We start from the raw sequence: 19,296 nt of genomic DNA on the forward strand, positions 1-19,296 counted from the left end.
GTGGACAAAATACAATCAACAACACTTTCTGATTAGAGTGGTCCCAGGTCTTTGGGAGAACATCATTTGGGGCAATCACCCTTTGTCAAACCTTCTGTGAATATCACTGGTTAGCCTGTTTTAAGAGAAAAACGATGATGTTGGGAACAGAGTGATTCACTTCTGAAATGAGGAGGAAAGGGGAACAGACATGGCACCTTAACTCAGACTGTTTTTCTCAGGAATGTGAGGACTCAGAGGGAAGAAAGGATGAAAGATACAGTGCATTTCTCCAGACTACACGACCCAGGAGGCAGTTTACTTTCTTTGAGGTCAATTAAATAAATTGATTACTTTTTTATTACAAATCAAAATTTTATTTGTTGCCTAAAGAAATCTCATGCAGTAAAGGGTTCCAGAATCATCCAATTACTGAAAGGTGACATTTATTGAGCCTGTACTACACAGTCCAAGAATCATGTTAACTTTTTACATTAATGACCTCATTCAATCTCTCAATTACCTCACTACAATAATCACCTCTTCCCCGACAAGAAACTGAGGTTTAGAGAGATGCGTAATGTTCTCTGTTAGAAGTGGAGAAAATGAGATTTGAACTCAGGAGGTCTGACTCCTAACCATTATGAAATGTTGACTCTTGCAGCAATTTTTGTTTTACATTAAAATTAAGTTCTATAAGGAAATATCTAAAGTCTGAAACTGGATTAATGGCTGTGGGATGTGTGGGATCTAGTAGGTAACAAGTTCCAAAGGAAGAAAATAATCAAAGATCAAAAATAATTTGAAAGAGTGTTAATTTGTTATGACATAATATATATGAATTTTTCAGAAATGGAAAAGTTAAATTATTCACTTTTTTGAACTGACATTTATTTTCAACTTTTAGAAACTTGCTTGGCAAATGATTTACTCTTATATCCTAAGTAAAACTTTAATTTCTGATATCCAAGAAGATCCACAGAATACTGTTCTGAATGTATTTGTTAAAAGGACTCCAAGAGCATTTTCAAACATATCAATATAAATGTTAAAGCTTCCCTTGCAAACGGTATCTTTATTCTTCATCATTCCTGTGATCTTCTCATAAGTCACTCTAGGTAGATTTATATTTAGTAAATATTTAGTTAATTAATGCAGTTTAGTGGGGAATATATTCTCAAACTATTGAAAAACGTTCATCTTTTCAAATCATATTGCATGTAATACCTGTGAGCATTTAATGCCACAGATTCATGCATAAGTGACTGGGTATGTGTGTGTCCCACAGATCAGATATAAAACACGTGGGAAGGAAACTGACAATTCATTGCATACCTGGATTTTCTTCAGAACATGATATAAAATGAAAAAAAAAAAAGAGAAAGTGTTTGTGTTCATTTTTGTTTTAATTTCTCAGTTGCTCAATATTCTGTATAGCCCTGTTGGAATCCTGAAGTGTGTCTCTTATAATTAATGAGCATATTATAATCCAAACTTGAGAACAGGAGAGGCAGGGAAATAATACAAGGCTCAGCCCAGTGTAACAAAACTTGCCCGTGTACCACCAACATTCACTCCTGCTAAGGAACGCTCAGAGGCGTGTTCAAAGTTCACAGCAGCTCACTGTTCCCTCCCACCTCTCCTGGAAAGGAACAAGGCTTCTCAATGTGGCAAAAGCCCACCTACTCAAACGGGAGGTTAATTATTACTACATAATTAACTTCGCTATAGAAAATTGTTAAGATTAATGAAGCAGTGATTATAAGCTCCCCTTGAACCACCCTAGAAATATTTGTTTACCACAAACACCTACATGTATATTGATAACAGATTCTGTGCAAATTATTGCAATATGAGATCTAGGTGAACACATATAAATCATAGCCTATGTATCCGAAAAAAAACAAGTAAGAAAGGAGAAAATGGAAGAGGGGAAGGAGGGGGAGGGAGGGAAGGAAGAATCAAGATAAAAGAAGGAAGGATAAAGAACAGGGAACAGAACACATTTTTACCGTCCAGCAATAACTGCCATGCCAAAATGAATGCTTCCTACTTAGTTCTTTGACAATCATGACTCGGCAAAAGACCATGATACCCTCTCTAATCTGAGTGAGTTGAAAATACAGAAAAACCCAATAACTTTAAATATATGTCAAAAGAACGGTCTCTTGTAATCTAAACATACAGTGATTGCAGTTAATTTGGTATTAATTTTCATTAGGCTAAAATAATTAAATACTGATAAATACTACCTAAAATGAGGTCCAGAGTGTTGCTAACAATAAGTACAAATTCAGCTACCCCAGAGTACATTGTAGAAAATGCAGGTAGGTGAGTTCCTCCCCACAAAACATCGCAGACCTGTCTGGTCACCACATCATCACAGCTCAATTACAGAACACACCGCCAATGTAACTCATCACCTTTCAGCACCCTCATTAGCACCACTGTGCCCCAATCCTCCCTAACTGGACACTGTATCAGCTAGAATATGCTAGGTTAGGCAGCAGGAACAAAGACAAACGCCAAATCCCCAGTGTCTCAAAACAGAAAAGGTCCTTCCTGGCTCAGTCTTCAGGACCATCACAGATCAGCAAGGGCATGGGGAGGGGGCTCCTCTCCTTTTACACATTCAAGGACACAGGCTGACACAGGAAGCCCTTCTCTCTGGCACAGGTCTCCCTGCCAGAGGTCAAGAGACCTCGGTGGTCTGACTCCAGCAATGAAATGACCCAGCTCAGAAGGGAGGTGTGCCACTGCTGTTTACAACTCATTGGCCAGAGCCAGTCACATGACCCCATCCAACCACAACTGGTCCAGAAAACAATCCCTACCTGTGCCCAGAATGGTGGAAGGCTGGGACTACTGGAAGAGCATTAATAACACCTCAACTATCCACTCACGTCTATGGAATGGCAACGCTAATACACTTTCGGCTGTTGTTTTAATAACCTGCTTCAGTTGTGGATATCCATTACGTGTGAACAATCAAAGGAACTCAAAATAAATCTCATGCCCTAATAACTTTAGTTGATTCCAAGAAGTTTGACCGTTTGCAACTGAACTGTTTGGGGATTAACAAAACATTGAGGAAGAGAGTCAGAATGAACACCACCAAAATATAGCACCTTTATAAAGATTCAACGTTAGGGCTTCTAACTGTTTATCCATTAAAGTTAAAGATCCAAAAGGACTCTAAAACAGAATTCATTTTTATCTGGGCAAACTCTAGTCTGTGAGCAAGAGGTATGACTGGAATAAGCATACTTGCAGGTTTGGGAACTCCGGGTGGGAGAAGTTCGGAATACAGATGACGAGGCAGAAGGATGGAGAATTGGGGTGTTCATCCTGAAATCCTACATGCAGCCCCAGGACGAACTGGCTCCAGAGAGACCATGAGGGAAGTGTTCACAGGACTGGCACCAGGGATGGGTCATGAGCAGGTCTCTCATTCCACAAGTGGGACAGAAAGGAGAAGGCGGGAGTGGGGGGCGGTCTCACCTCTGGAGACGCTTGAGGCTAGGCTCTGAGCCTCCCGTCCACCTCAACGAAAGCAGCTTTATTTTTAAAAATCTTTTTTTTATATACTGTCTTTTATTTAGAAAAAGAGTTTCCACTGCTAAGGGAAAAAAAAAAAAAGCTGTATTAATTCCCATCCTACACGTACTTAATTCTTTTGCATTAATCAGTTCTTGCTACTTAGTGGATTAACTTCTAGTCCGCTCCACCTCTGTGGTTTCTCTGCCCTAAGGATGCAGAGACCAGTGGCAAGGACATGTAACATTCATTATTGCCTAGAACTCATTTATGCCCTTTATCACCAACCGAACACCAAAATAGGGTCATCAGAAAATTCCAGGAAAACCACTAAACAGAAAGAAGCCACATATTTTTAAGAAAGCGGATTGTTAATATATTACAAGCTAAGGAAGGCATTAAAGTTCTATGCTGTACAAATTGAACAATAGTGCTTTGTGGCATTTACTTCAGATGGAAGAGCTGCACTTGGTTAATTTCTCAGGCACCACTTAAAAAATATATATTGTTTGCCCTCTGAAGTTACAAAAACCAAGGCCAGTCAGAGAGCTGACCACAGGCTGACATTTCTGTAAAGGAAGCTGACCTCTCTGGGAATCCAAAATAAACTGGAATTTCTCAGCCTGCAGTGCAGAAACAGATCTTTGAAAATTTTCCATATTTATGTGGAAAGATTATATAAAGTAAACAGATTTCTGTCTTCCCAAGGTGCCCTCTTTTCCACATTACAATTATTATGAGCCAACATTAGAAGGAATATTTCCAAAAGCATCCACTGTATAATAAATATTTGTTATGTACCACCTATTCGGAAAACAGAAGGTCAGAAAAAAAAAAAACAAAAACAAAGGGTTAGCCCCTTTGTTTTTTTGAAGTTACTTTTCTTCTCTTTTCTCTTTTCTTTTCTCAGGACACTTCCTTGATGTGAAGGGCAACCTCAAGACCAACACAGTTAAGAGTTAAAAATTGTAATTTTCTTAATGAAATTATAAGGGCAAACTTAACTGCCTTGGTTTCTTTTTTGCAATGAAACGAAAGAAAAAAATGCTTTGTGTGAGTCTTGTTGGGTTTTTCATTGTTGTTGTCTTTGCTTTCAGAGGTATAGTGAAATCAACAGGCAAAATGATACTTATATTAGCAACTGAAATTCTGTTTTCATTTTATATTTCCATTATTATAATCATATAAAATTAGAACTAAATAGTAATCTGTTAGGATTTTTTACGTTTTATATGCGAGCCTTGAAATTACCAACTTACAAAACTTTCTTTGAATACCCAGGCCAGTTTAAATGTTCTGCAGTCACATCAACACTGAAAAATTGTATGGAAGATGTATATGAATGTATACACGTTACGTGATTTAAAAACAAGCTAAGTAATCAACGAACCAACAGGTAAATATAGAAAAACTCTTGGAGGAGGGCCTAAACTCAATGGAGTTATGAAGATGAACACATATTGATCCTGAGTTAGGACCAAGTATAAAAAATACCACATCAACTGAGCTTTAAGAAATGGCCAACTGGTTTTCACTTTCATTAACTCAATTCTTTAAATTATTATTATTTATTTCTTTATTTAATAGAGCTGGCCCATATGCCAATCTCCAAAAGGGCTAATCATTACATAAGATCTTTAGCACCTTAAAAGGAAGGATCAAAAGATCAAAACTTAAAATGCGGATTTCAGACCAATCCCAAAGTAATTAGAAATCACCTCACCACCAAAATCATACACCCCTGTACCAGTCAGGGTCCTAGTAAGAAACAGATGGTGTCCTCAAGTTCAGTAATTTGAGAAGAGCATAAGGCATGGATAGAGGCTGGAGAAACCAAGGAGACAAGAGTACAGTCCTGGGGTGAGAATCAGGGGGACGGCAGGCCTCAGGAGTGAGAGGAGAGAGGGGTCTCCAGAAAGCCCAGGGGAAGGCCACCCCACAGGAGCCGTGACCTTCAGTACAGGGAGGGGACCCTGACCTCACTGCCCCAACCTACAGCAGTATTTCTCAGTGCACCATGGGATAACTAAAAAATGTGACATGTTATTTCTTTAAAACACAGATTGCCCTAGAGAAATAATGAAATGAAAATCCAAGACAGACCTTGATAAATCATTTTCCTAAATCTGGACAGACTCTGCACTTGAAACACATTGCTCTTTAAATTTAATGAGCTTAGGCTGAAAATCAATAGTTTTTTGAGACCTGCATCGCATTTGTTTAAATAATACAGGACAAATAAAAAAAATCTAATGAATGAAAGCTCTGATTTGTAGAGACTAGTCTGTATTCAGTAGTCTAGCAAAGTATACTCTGATTATTGTTATTATTGGCTGGATACCAGGTAATTTTTTTTTAAAATAGTTAGAACTATCCCACCATCCTAAATGACTGTGTCTCTTTTACATTATAGAAATGGCATTATATATAAACTCCAAGAACACTTAACGTTCCGCTGAAATAATATTCCCATGATACATCTGCAGATTGGGATTCCTTTAATTAGGTAAGATTTGGACTAAGCTAATGCCTAAAGCCCCTTATGAATCTGAGAATTTGTGATTCAGAGTCAAGTGTTCCACAAACAGTGAGAAAACTCACAGCTTTCAAATTCTGTAGTTTTTCATTTGAACCAATTTGTATTAAAATGTTTAAAGAAAGGAAAGCCATGGTCGGTCTTCAGGGTATAACCAGCCCATGTTGATAACAGGTGTCTCACACAGTTACTGCCCAAGTAAAACAATTTGTGCCACAGACCTTTGTAAACTGGAAAGCACTTTCTCAACGTCAGGTTTCATTATATTCTTTTAATTTATAAAATGTTTACTAAACCACTTTACGTCTTTATTTTCTCAAGAGTGACATGTAGATGAAACTTCCCTTTAAAAATAGTTTATTAGAGAAAAATTATCCTTATTTATATATGCAAGCATAGATATTAATTTTTTAATAAATTTTTAAATTTTATCAAATTTTTAAACATTATTTTAAAATGGAGGAACACCAGTAGAAATGTCATGAAATAAGTACTCTAAAACCATTCACCCAAGATGAATTACCCAGGAGAGCAAATATTTCTGTGACATTTCTATCACCTTAACATATTTATTGCTAAAAAGTAATTCACCAAGGTAACTTTCTCTGGTTGATTCCACAACTGTTTTAATGCTTTGGATTATGTCTAAGTGTGTGTAAATTGCGTTCTCAACATTGTAATCTGGTTCCATCAGTGTTCCAATGTCTTTTCCATGCACCTATTTGCTCAGTTTTCCCAAACAACTCTCAGTCTCCAAAGAAACTTGCTATCTAGAAGAAATAATTTGAGAATATAATATCCGAGATTAGGTTAGCAGCTAAATTAGTTCACTTAACATGGCAGAAACCAAAGAGTAACCATTTGGCCTTCGTATTTTACAGCATGTTCCAATCATAAGGAATGTGTTGTAAGGCAGGGGTTCCCAACCCCCGGACTGAAGACCGGTGCAGGTCAGAGGCCTGTTAGGAACCGGGCCGCACAGCAGGAGGTGAGTGGCAGGCCAGCGAGCGAACCGCATCGCTTGCATTACTGCCTCAACCATACCTTCCCCCAGCCCCGACCGTGGAAAGACTGTCTGCCACGAAACCTGTCCCTGGTGCCAACAAGGTTGGGGACCGCTGTCGCAAGGGGTTGGTTATGAGGAAAATGCGAAAATGCACATCAGCAAACATGTCCGATTTCAGAAAAGACACCTATTCAGGGAATTAGTTTTGAGAGAAATAGCTGCATACTAATGTATTTACTATGCATTTGTTACTTAATTGCACTTTCTTTGCAAACTAGAAATATATTACTTATTATTATTTATTTATTAAATATAAATGTATATTTATAATAATAGATAACAATATAATAAACAATAAATATATTACTTTTATATTTATAATATATTATTATAAATATATTTATAATAATAATATAATAATATAATAAATATATTACTTTATTATTATAAAGGTTAATTATTATTAACCTTTAACAGATATGTAGCTGGTCATTCTCTGCATGTGAGCAAAATTCCTGAATGACAGTAGAAAGATAATTGAACATACAGCATTTAGCGTTTAATCGAACATAGAACAGTTAGCATTTTATGGAGTCTTACAGATGGCATTCTGTAATTCTGCTTTAAGAAAATATCAGAAGCTGCAAAGGAGTAGTAACAAAATTTTTAAATTTTCTTTTCAATACCTGAATATGCAAGTCTTTGGGGGACTCTTGGCCTATAATAACTGATCATAATTCAGTGAAAAAAAAAATTCCAAAAAAGTTCTACTTTTTTCCAAATGATTTAATATAGACTTAATGTTTCAAGATAATTCCTTTTCAAAACAGATCTCAAAACATGAACTTAACTTTGCATAATGCAGCAGAGTAAAATACTTGGAAACTGTTTAATTTACATTTAAATTTTACAGACTTTACAAAGGATCAGCAATGATATTCAAAGGACAGCTTCCCAGCCCTGGGATGACTCACAGCACTAGCTTGATCTATTTGATGTATTAGTCATGCCACCATCAGCACAAAGGTATTGAGATGGGACCTTTTCTTTATATAACACGAAACAGACATAACTTCAAGATGCTTAATGACCCTTTGTTAAATGCCCTAAATTCCTAAACAAGTTCAGATAATTAAATGGCAACCTACTTCATTATATTATCAATCCTCCATCATTTATAGCTAAAAGATAATAAAAAAGAGGTTTCAAAAACTGAATTGAGGGCCTAATATAACTTGAGCCTTTGACTAAGTGTCTTTCGTGTGCAATCTCGTTTAATACAACACGCCACTACAGTATAGATTGCTGAGTCAAGCTCAATAAGCACAGTCCCTTGTCAAAGATGCTACAAGGTGGCTGGGTCACTCTCTGGGCCCAAGTGCATCTTACACCAAAATACACCTTTCATTTCAATGAAGTGACCACAGTTAGAAAAACTGAACACCTCTCTGATTTGTACTAGTTAACTGAATTAGTAAGAAATTTCCACAGGGCTGACAGGAACTAAAATATTCCAAGCCATTAATTTCATTCGTTTTTTGTTTTTTTTTGTTTTTTTACTACATAATGTCATATCCTGTTCTCCTGTACCCTGAGGAATAAGCATTCCTAGCAACCCAAGAAGGGAAGTAGTTGACACAGAAGAACACAGTTCTGAGGTGAACGTACAGATTTAAACCTGGCTCTCTCTGTTCAGAATCTTTAAACCCAGCTCATGGTACTTTGAAAAAGTAAGAAAGGCTGAGTTTTGAACAAACATTGATTTTCGATCCAAGGGCCAGATGACTTTTACAGGTAATATATATCAAAGTGACTCTAAAGAAACCTATATTTTATAAAAGTATTCCGTTTAACAATAAAATCACTTCTATTAGGAAATGAAGTATAGGAATGCATGAAGCTAGATTCTAAGTAAAGTAAAACTCCCATCTCAATTTTGAAGAAAACCAATCTACGGCACATTTATCTGCATCCAACACTAAAACTGTAATCAGGGAAGAGCCAAATTGGACTACAGGCTGGATCTGTTCCTTTTACTTTAACCTTTGCTTTCCGCTGCTTTTGTTCACTAAAAGGATACCATCTATATACAATGGCCTGCCTCAGGGAACCCTGCCCCTCTGCCTGAATGTTAAACCAAAGTGCCTATGTTCAGGGAAGCATCCTGACCCTGTCCACCTGTGAATGGCGGCAAGAAAGAAGAAATTAACACATCCCCTCCCTGAGGTTGGCCATTCCAGGTGATATTTGCAGAACTTATGGTCTTTTTACTTTATTTCCTCATCTCCTCCCAGTCTCTGCTATAAAAGAAACTGGCATCCAAACCCCAATAAGGTGGTTATTTTGAGACTTTAGTCTGCCATCTTCTCGGTCTGCCGGCTTTCCGAATAAAGTCGTATTCCTTGTCTCAACACCTCGTCTCCGATTTATGGCCCTGTCGTGCGGCAAGCAGAGTGAGCTTGGACTCAGTAACAAAACCTGCCTGACACACGTGCATACACAAACATTTTCTTGTTAATATTTTAATTTACTGTCTACGAAAAAAATGTTGCCATATGATGGAGTTTTCATGAATACTATATATCTGAGTCACTTCCTAAACTGTTTGACAAAATTCTACAATGGCAAAAGTAAAAATTAGGGCATCTTACTTGTCCAGGCCTACAATTTTAGTAATATTATACTATTACTATATGTATAGATTGCAACATAAGTAAGAAGTAGGTAACAGAAGCACTGAGCTTGACCTGCAAATATTCTTCCTCTTTCTTGGAAAGAGTTTGCATACGTTTCTCTTCAAACTGTGGAAGAAAAGATTTGGGAAATGTCATGTCTGGAGAAGTAATGCTAGAGCCAGAAGAAAGAAACGTAGATAGAAATGAAGGCAATTAAACAGATAGAAATTGGCAAATTTTCTTACCCCTGTTTTTGCAGACAGCTGTGTATAGAAAGCTTTATTTATCATTAATCTAATCTATTAAAATAAACACATATGGAATTAAGACTATTTCTCAATGACTCCATTCTTCTTGTTCTTTTAAAAAATGTTATTAAACAATACCTTGAGATAAGGTATTGTTATATAAATAATACATTAATGGAACTGGAAATGCTATAAATGGCAGCTGTCTCAATTTATTGCTATCTTTCCTATTGAGTTGTTTTGTTTTGTTTTGTTCATTTAACATTCATTTCAACCAATATTTATTGAAGGTCTGTTTAGATTGTGCTAGACTATTGGAAGACCAAGTCTGCACACTTGAAGAACTCGCAAGACTAGTAGAGGAAGATGGAAAAAGAAATGGAAATATGTGCTAGAACAGAAGTACAGTATGTGCAAAGGGCTGTGGGTCCAGCCAAGGGGCAGGGCAAACTGTCAGGTACAACATACTCAGTAGATCTTTCTACATTCTGTTAGAGTGTGGGATCACGGCATTTACAAAGGAAGTAAGATTAAAAGAGGGTAAAGAGGAAGGGGAAATGTGGCTGAAGCCCTAATGAGGGCAAAAAGAGAAAAGGTAGAAAGAAATGAAAACACTTAAAATGAAACACACAAATTGCTCTAGACATGCAAATGCACACACAAACACAGGCTAGATTTTACATGGGAACATGGTGAGACTTCCCTTGGGCAGTTGATTATCAAGGATTAGCAGAGGCAGAATGAAAAGACAAATAAGTGTGTGTGTTCAGATTTCCTGGAATCTATACAGGGATCCCAATCTCCCTTCACATAAGTAGCTCCATTGATGTAAGCAGGAAACAAAGGTTCCATTAAGGCTTCTTATGTGATTTAGATACGCTGGTGTGGAATTTTTCTCTCCAAACTGTTTAAATTACTTATTTCAAGTGAAAGAGTAAGAAATAAGATCATACATCACCTTTTATATTTTAGCTATAGAGTCCAGAATCATCTTTGGTAAAAGAGTCCTATAAAACATATTAAAGACCTCATGAATCAATGTCAGTCTTGCCCCATACTCATATCTGAAAACCAGGTAAACAGCAACGTTATTGGAGTTTTCTTTTAAAAATAGTTATATACACTGTACGTAGACAGCTTTTTAAAACAACTGCCTGAAATAAGACAACATTATTTTTAAAAGGCTTCATTTTGTTGATTTACTTGGTTTTCAAAACTTCACGTAAAAATTGGGAAATGACAACAAAGTTTCTATAATCACATGGCACCCTCAAATATGTCAAATACAATCTTAAATAGGAAGATACTGAAATGCACTAAAATCTCACACTTTAATGATCATTTAATAATTTATAATGTATTCAAGATAAAATTTGTAATTGTTGGTGTTGTCACTTCAGTGACAGTCATCTTATTATTTTCTGGCTATGGAATTCTTAAGTACATGAATGTATTATTAACAAATATCTTAGTAGAAATCCTATCAATATCCCATTGCTGGGAGCCCATAGTTTCCTCTAATACTAACTAAATATGATAATTCCAGTGGACACATATTCCAAAATATTCAGTATTTAGTATACCTTTGCCATCACTATCAGCATCACATAAAAAAAATTCTGAAACTGCATTTACTGAGTGTAAAGAGCCTTCTGTCAAATTTGTGCCACCTCTATGATATAATAAACATCAAAATATTCCTACTCAAGGCTTCTGAGTCAGTACTTATTACAGTGAATAAAATGGGAGTCAAAAACCATGGAGAATAATCTTGTATATATTCCCCTGATGATTTACAGGATGGTTTATTTTTCATAGAAAATAGAAATCATAAAGTAATATAAAATATAAGTGGAATTTTTAAAACCCCATTTTAGAAGTTGGGATTACATGTTAACCAAATAAAGTGAAGACATTTTGGAATAAAATTAGATATGAGTAGCACAACTATCTGTGATTACTACATATAGCCCTCAAGCCCTGTGAATATCATTACATGGTAGTTTACTTGAAATAGTATTAAATAATTCTTTCATAAGATTTTACATGTCATTTATATCAGCTATTGAAGATTTAATGTACTTTGCATAAATTTGACTAAATTACGCATCTGCAGATTTTCACAGTCCTTTCCTACAATGCAGCTTAGCCTAAAAAGTCTTCTTTGAATGAGGTAAGGAGTGCTATACACATATTTTATAACTTACTTACAAATGCATCCTCTACAATTATGTCATCAGGAATTACTTATCGTTCGTTACCTTTCTGACTCAGAACACCTAAACATTTCAAGAGCACAAATTTAGAATACAGAGACTACAGGCTGTGCAATTTTACCGATACAGCATATATTCTTCCCCTATTATATAAACTTTTCCTTGTCAGTTCTATTAACATGCTAACAATTTTAATACAATCTTTGAATGGTCTGTGGAGGTATTTTATTCTCATTTTGCCAGTTAATTAGCCAAAAGAAATGTACATTCTCCCCCATGATTTAAACATCTAATGTCTAAAATCACTCTTATTCTTCGTCCTACACTAAAACGAATGGCCATCTAGTCCAAATTCTATAAATTCCAGCATTGTCCTAACCCATATCTCATGATCATGACCAGCAAAATCTCTGAAAATCATGCTTAGTGTGCACAGGACTTTGTTTTTTGTCACTTGTCACCATTCACAAAAAAGGGTTGTACACCCGGATTCTCTTTCCACTGTCATCAGCAGTCAATTTGATGATAAAACTTTACTGAAGATACAGATTTTCTCAATTTTATTAGAACAGCAATAAAACAAACGAGCAAAAACTAGTTTCTGGTGTTAATTGTCTTATTAGTCAGCTTGTAACATCACACTTTCCTGGCGTACTGTAGCTTCTCATTCTAGGGGACATTAATTGGTTTTAAATGGTGTTAAATACGATCCCTGCAGTTGCAAGTGCTTCTCTGGGATTTTTACTAGAGAAAAGAACTCCTGTAATTTAAAACCACTTTGCTTTCTTCAGTCACAGCTGTTAGGGAGACACTGACCTGTAGAAATCTTAAAGGTTTTTCACCCCTTTCCCAGTGCCATTAGTCTGCATTTATTTTCTAAGGCTTCTTTGCCCCTTGTGCCATGGCTCTTCCGTAACTCCCATCCCCCAAAATGCTTTCAGAAGAAAAGTCACCGCTTTTCGCTGGTTAAGCCCTTTTCTCTCTCTTTCCCCACCCCCGCCCCTTACAAAACCTTGGCTACCCTTAAAGAAAATTCTCCAACAACGTGTCAATTTTACATTGGCCACAAAGACAACTTCTGTTGGGAGAGGGGAGGAAAGAGGGGCTGGAGCTTGGCTGTGCCTTTCCACAGACAGGGATCTTTGTGGCGATCGGAAAACACTTCCTGCATAAAAATTCAACACACTCTCTGGGTGCAGGGCTGGGGAGAAGGAGCGACTAGGTACCAGCAGTGCCCTCAAACGAATGGAACGCATCCCCTAACCTTCCAAACCGGAAAGTCATTTGTTCTCAAAATGTGTCAGCTTTTTTGCCTTATTAAACATAATCCACTGTCTCAGATCCCGGGGCAGCTCCCCCTCTAGCGTCTGGGTGAAAGCTATAAATCACTCCTGTACTTTCTCTCCTTCCTCAGTGCATTTCCGTTGCACTGTTCTTGCATCTAGCTCGGCTCTGACAAGCTCCCGCTCCTCGTGGGTATCAACAGGGTACCGAGAAGCTAAGAGTAAAAAATCCCGCGAATGGGACACCGGGTCTTGCGGGACCCGCCTGTGTTAATTCCGCCCCCTCCCCCTGCCACGTGACTTCACTGCCCGGAGACCCGAGTCTGCACCCCCAGTGGGCTTCCCTGGACGAAAGACCTGGCACGCGGGCTCCTTCCCAGGCCTGGGGAGGAGGGGCACCCTCGCCCTCCTGTGTCGCCAAGTCATTTGGTCCACACAGGCTTGCCACTGAGTTCGTGTCACCTTTCGGTCGCGAAGCCCCAAGTTCCAACCTGGAAAGGGGTCATGGATGAGAGGGTGGGCCGGAGGCGAAGGGAGAAGTCTACGGATCCATTCACAGGTGTGTGTGCGTGTGTGTGCGTCCGTCTCCCGGAGGGGCCGCAGCCTAATAAAGCGCCCCCCCCACCCCTCCCTCCTCACCGACCTCCAGCGCAAACCGGCTCCACGTTTTAGCATCTCATTTATCCTGAACATGCATGCCACTCGCACCGGGCGTCAGGTATGCTGAGCGCTATCCCATCTCTCAAACCTTGGAACGTAAAACTAGCTTTAGGAAGATCACAAGTCCAATCAATCCAAAGGTGACAGAGGAAAGGGGTAAGGGTTGGGCCGGTGTGTGACACAGCACGTTTTAACTCCATCCCCCAGCACCACTCCCCGCCCAGCTCCCCCTCTCGGCCGGCGCTTACCTTCTTTGGGCGGTCGCTTGGCCTCCCTGGTAAGATTACAGACCTGGGTGGTCTGCAGCTCTTGGGTCAGGCAGCCCTCGGTCTGCTCATTCAGGGGTAACACCACGTTATTTAACAAAACCAGCGACTGGTCGTCGATTCCCCACTCTCCCAAGTGTTGAGGGCAGGTGCATTTTGTATACATGATCCCGCAGGTCTCTGTTCTCACATTTTCTGATTTCAAGCAGCTCTCCAACCAAGTGCATAATACGTGGCAACCAAACTGGCTTGGGCTCACCTTGTTCAATACCAAAAACTCAAAAAAAGATTTCTGATCTTCTTCCCCTTTTTTCTGTAATCCTGGGAAATCGGTTGGAAAGACCCGACGTATTTGAATAAAATTTTTATCATACTGTAGAAAAACGAAAGCATTCTTGGATTCGCAGAGTTGCATTATAGAATGATTCTTTCTTAAAAGATCCTTGATTTTTTCATGGGAAAAATGATCAAACTGATAAGCCAGGAGGGAAAAGTTAGAGCAGCTAAGGTCCTTTTTGGAAAATTTCAGGTAAATGCTATATTTGGTTGGATCTGGATTTTCCAGCGTCCAAGTGCAGTTTGTAAAGTTTTTGGGAAACATTTCACTTACAGAATACGATCCATAAATGACTCCTTTCACCAAAGTTGAACACCAGAAGTCTTGGGCAGCATTAAATCCAAACATAACCAGGAGATAGGTGGAAAATATATAAATCAGCAGGTTACGAACAGCCTTCATCCTATGTCATTTGGCCTGTAAAAATGGCAATGAAAGAAAAATGCAAGTAGGAGTCTACGCGCATTGAAAAAAAGAAACTCCTTTCAATATCACAGCCAGCTGTTTTCAAGATTTCAGTAAAAAAACCCTTTTTAAAAGAAGGGCAGGTAATTTTTATTTTATAACGCACGAAAATTATCTGTTGCTGTGTGAACAGCGCCCTCACGTGGTCATTCACAGTGGCCAAATTCCCTACATTCAATTTAAGAATAATATTCAATAGATTATTAATAGGAATGCTCTTAATTTATCTACCAAGATTTCCTTCAAGTGCATGGTGATTCTCTTGAAAGAAGAGGAAATTTTTGCTTTTTAAATGTAACAGCCTAAATGTTAATTTTTGAGATATTTTTAAGCAACCTTTACAAACCTTTTCTCCCCCTCAGCCCTCTGCCTGCAGTAAACAACATCACACAAAATCTAATCTGATAATCTGAGAACAGCTGTTGTCCTATTTCTTTTCTTTTAAATGTGAAAAGCAATTATGATCAATGATAGCCTCAATTTTAAAAGCACAAATGATAATTTGTTGCAGCTGAAACATCACCCAAATGCTCCTGCTAGCCTTTGCAGGGGCCACTGGGTGAACTGGTGGGAAATTCCTGTGCAAAAATACAGGTATTCGTGTGGATTAACAGAATTTGTAAACCAGCATCCAAGAAAGTGCAGATACATAGGGAAGAACTGCTTTTGGACATTATCATTGAGAACCAGGATTTAAGGCAGTCATATCAATGTGACATGCCCTCTTGGGATACACAAAGTAGACCACTATATTAATATCTGTATCCAAAGGTGATGTCAGTGAAAAATCCCAGAACCACAGTAACTGAGCTGGTTTCAGCTTTATTTTTTTTTTTAAATAGAGCTATTTTATCTAGAGTTATCTACTGTAATTTAAGATGTACACATGGTACATAAAAGATATTAGCATTGTCTTTCCTAGCCGATTTCAATTATTGAATTGTTCCCTCTCCAACAACAGCTTCAAAGCTCCTTTTCTTCTCTATTTTTTTAACCTGGCCTTGCATAATACAGTAATCCTTGGTTTTATTTACTTCTGTAAGTTGTCATCCAAAAGTAACTTGAATATTTTTCAGCTGTAACCTTTAAGAAGTTATTTCTTAGAATAAATGACACTGCTTTTTTTTTTTTTTTTTTTTTTTGCTTAGCCTTTGAGCTAAGTGATGCCAAGTTAATTTTAAAAGTCTTTAGGCTGCAGTCTCTTCCACTGTTCTGTAAACAGAGACAGACACACAGACATATAGATAATTAAGAGTTTTCATGTCTTTGACTGGGTCCTCTCTGAACCAAAGGATATAAACCCTCTTCCTTCCTGTTGCATAACACACACCAACGCATGCACACAAAATCCAGTGACTGAAGTCCCTGAAGACAGATCTGCAGTCCCCAGATCATAATACAAATTCTAAGTTTTGATGTAAGCAAAAACAACCCCAACTCTAAATCTCCATATAGCAGCAGTTTAAAATAACACCAGAATTTCGGGGACTATCAAAACAGTGTTTTCCTAATTCAAACATACAATTCAATGAATAATGCATTTTCTTCTTGAGAAAATAAAGCCAATGAGCATGTAAAGGTTAAAAAATAGGGAAAGTTATAGGAAATTCTGGAAGTAATTTTCCTTTTTTTTTCTTTTTTCTTTTTTTTGCTGTAGTACTTTGCAGGCAATGCAGGTCTGCGCAGTGTTCTTCAGGATAGAGTGTAGGCGTTGAGAGCCAATGTGACAATAAGTGTCTAAATTAGGAATTCCATCCATGAAAGGGGGCTTCATTTTATAATCGCCAACTCAAAAAGGGGTCGTATTTCTTTGCCTAATGAAATCCGGTACTTTTGCTTCCATCTATTTGACGGTGCAAGGCTGCATTGCTGTACTCAACAAGGATTAGAAAGAGGGAGGAAATGGCTCTGATTTCACTTTCAAGCCGGCTCAAGAAAGCCCCCTCAGCGTAATGCTCTTTATTTTAATCATTCAGCCTTGGTGTACGGAGTCTCCTTTTATTCTAACTAATCACAAATGAATCACTGAACTATCGCTGCCACCACCCCCAGCCCTCGCCAGCCCCCGCCTGCAGGGCCACTTCAAACAGCTGTATTTCTCCCTTTAAGAAAGAAAGACGAGGGTGCGGGTGTTGAAGGGCCCGGCCCCCGAGGTTTCAAGGATGTGGCATTTATTTATTTATTTGCTTGTTTCCTGCTGAGAGGCAAAGCGGCGTTTAGTTTTGCTCTCCTCAAAACTGATTTTCTGGATGACACTTTTTAGTCGAACATAGACGGCGCCATCACTCCACTGATTTTTTTTCCCCCAATAGAAGACCCACGGCCTCCCCTTATCTTAACTTCCTTTTAACCTGAAATTTCCCCCCATCAAATTACCCTAATCACACACAACCGTCAGGTTTTCTAGGTCTCCCTGCCGATTCCTTCCGACCCAGCACATCTCTGGAAAACCAGACTTCCCTAACTTTTCAACTGCGGCGTTTAAGTAAATGCAGACAGTCGGGTTTGCTCGCAGCCTCTCCATCCGCCAGCAACAGCCTGGCCTTTGCAGGTCTTCCCTCCGCAAACACCCGGCGGAAAGCTCCTCGGTGGCGCCCCCGGCAGAGGGAAGGTGACCCCTGGACCCCCGTCCTTACCTTCCACTCCGAAAGCTCAGGGAGGCTCTTGCTCTAAGACACCAGCACAGGAACGCGTCCCAGCAACAGTGACGGAGAGACTCCCCTTCGGTCCCAAGCACCGTTGCCCATTTTCCCCGGCTGAGCTTCAAAAATCAGGATTGATTTTTTTCTAACGCACTCATAAGAGAAGCAAAAGAATGGGGGGGGGGGCGGGGGGGAGGAAAGAATCAAAGAGTGGAGGGGTGGGAGAAAAAAGCCCCCAGGACCCCGGAGCCTAAGCCGTAGCCGAGTGAATCCAACCTCCAACCCAGGCGGGGGCGGGGGGAGCCCCCCGAAGACAGACACTAAGGAATCAAAAAAAAAAAAAAAAAATGCAAGTGGCTTAAGAGCGAGGATTTGTTTTTCCAAATCTACCCCCCAGTAAACCGGTCAGCCAAGAAGCCGAGAAAGCGCTGAGACGAGAAGCGGCGGCGGCTGCTAAGGCAGATTTGTTGGGGGCGGTGGGTTTATTACGGGAGTGTTCGTGGTCGCCTCGGGAGGCTGGAGCTCATGCTTTCTCCTCTTTCCGCTCTCCTCCCGCCGCCTCCTCCTCCTCCTCCTCCTCCCCCCTCCCCCCCACCGCAGGTACTGATGGACTGACGGCGACTAAGGAGAGGGGGAAAAAAATCCGCGGCTGGTGATGTCGGAAAGCTGTTTGAACGCCGGGCGAGGAGGGAGGTGCGGGAGGGAGCGAGATAGTAAAGCTCTGTCTCGGGTGTGCGCGCTGCGCTTGCTCTCCCCGGGCGCGCGAGGGAGGGGGCGCGCGGCCCCGAGGCGCGCGCCGGGCCCCGCGTGCTCGTGGGCGCGCGTGTGCAGCGCGGTGCGCCCGGCGGCCGCGGCGCCTCGCGGAGCTCCGCCTGGGCCCTGGCGGGGCGCGGAGGGAGCGGCGCGGGAGGGCGGCGGGAGGGGCTCCAGGCCGGGCCGCGGTGCGCCTGCACGTCACGGCTGCTCCGAGCCCAGCGCGTCCCGGGAGCGGCGCTTTCTGCGCCTGGGAGGTCTGTGCCTCCTCAGTTCCCAGCGCAGCTGCCGGCGGCGACCGGCCGTCAGAGAAACTCCCGGGGAGGCGAGGCCAGGGGGGGTGCGGAGGACGGGAAGGCGACTCCCGGGGCTGGGGAGTAAATGCCGCACTTGATCGTCTTTCTCTTTCTTTCAGCGCCGACCTGTCGCAGCTCTCATTTCCGCACCGGGATTCGGAGGGATGGATTGCCCACCGCGGAGGGGGCAGGTCTCGGCCCCCGAACTGCTCGCGTTCCCGGGTGGAACAATCCTAGTTTTTCTCAGCGAGGCTGCAATTAACATCTTACTTGCTCTGGCTGATAGCGGCGACCGAGGTTGGGCGTCTGCGTTGCTTTCTGCATGGCAATGGGATCGTGGTTATGGGGTCTAAACTTTTGTTTTCCTAATGTTTCCGATTCTTTTTCGAGTTTCCCT

The 19,296-nt window shown here is 40.3% G+C and overlaps 1 protein-coding gene across 3 annotated transcripts in view; it reads right to left on the bottom strand.

Moving 5' to 3' along the window:
- The window catches only part of ADGRB3 (adhesion G protein-coupled receptor B3), a 793,357-nt gene extending 774,918 nt beyond the window's left edge, over positions 1 to 18,439 (bottom strand). The window contains exons 1-2 of one of the 3 annotated variants that reach the window (XM_082474137.1): positions 17,845 to 18,439; positions 14,389 to 15,160 (exon numbers count right to left, since the gene is read on the bottom strand). In XM_082474137.1, the coding sequence (XP_082330263.1) occupies positions 14,389 to 15,145 (757 nt within the window). In that variant the 5' untranslated portion in view covers positions 15,146 to 15,160; positions 17,845 to 18,439. Of the gene's footprint in view, positions 1 to 14,388; positions 17,816 to 17,844 lie in introns of those variants that run through there. The other 2 variants (XM_082474138.1, XM_082474139.1) reach the window with 2 other exon arrangements.
- Between the last annotated feature and the right edge of the window lie 857 nt (positions 18,440 to 19,296).

This window comes from Balaenoptera physalus (assembly GCF_965194825.1).
Source record: "Balaenoptera physalus genome assembly, chromosome: 9".
NCBI classification, from domain to species: domain Eukaryota; kingdom Metazoa; phylum Chordata; class Mammalia; order Artiodactyla; family Balaenopteridae; genus Balaenoptera; species Balaenoptera physalus.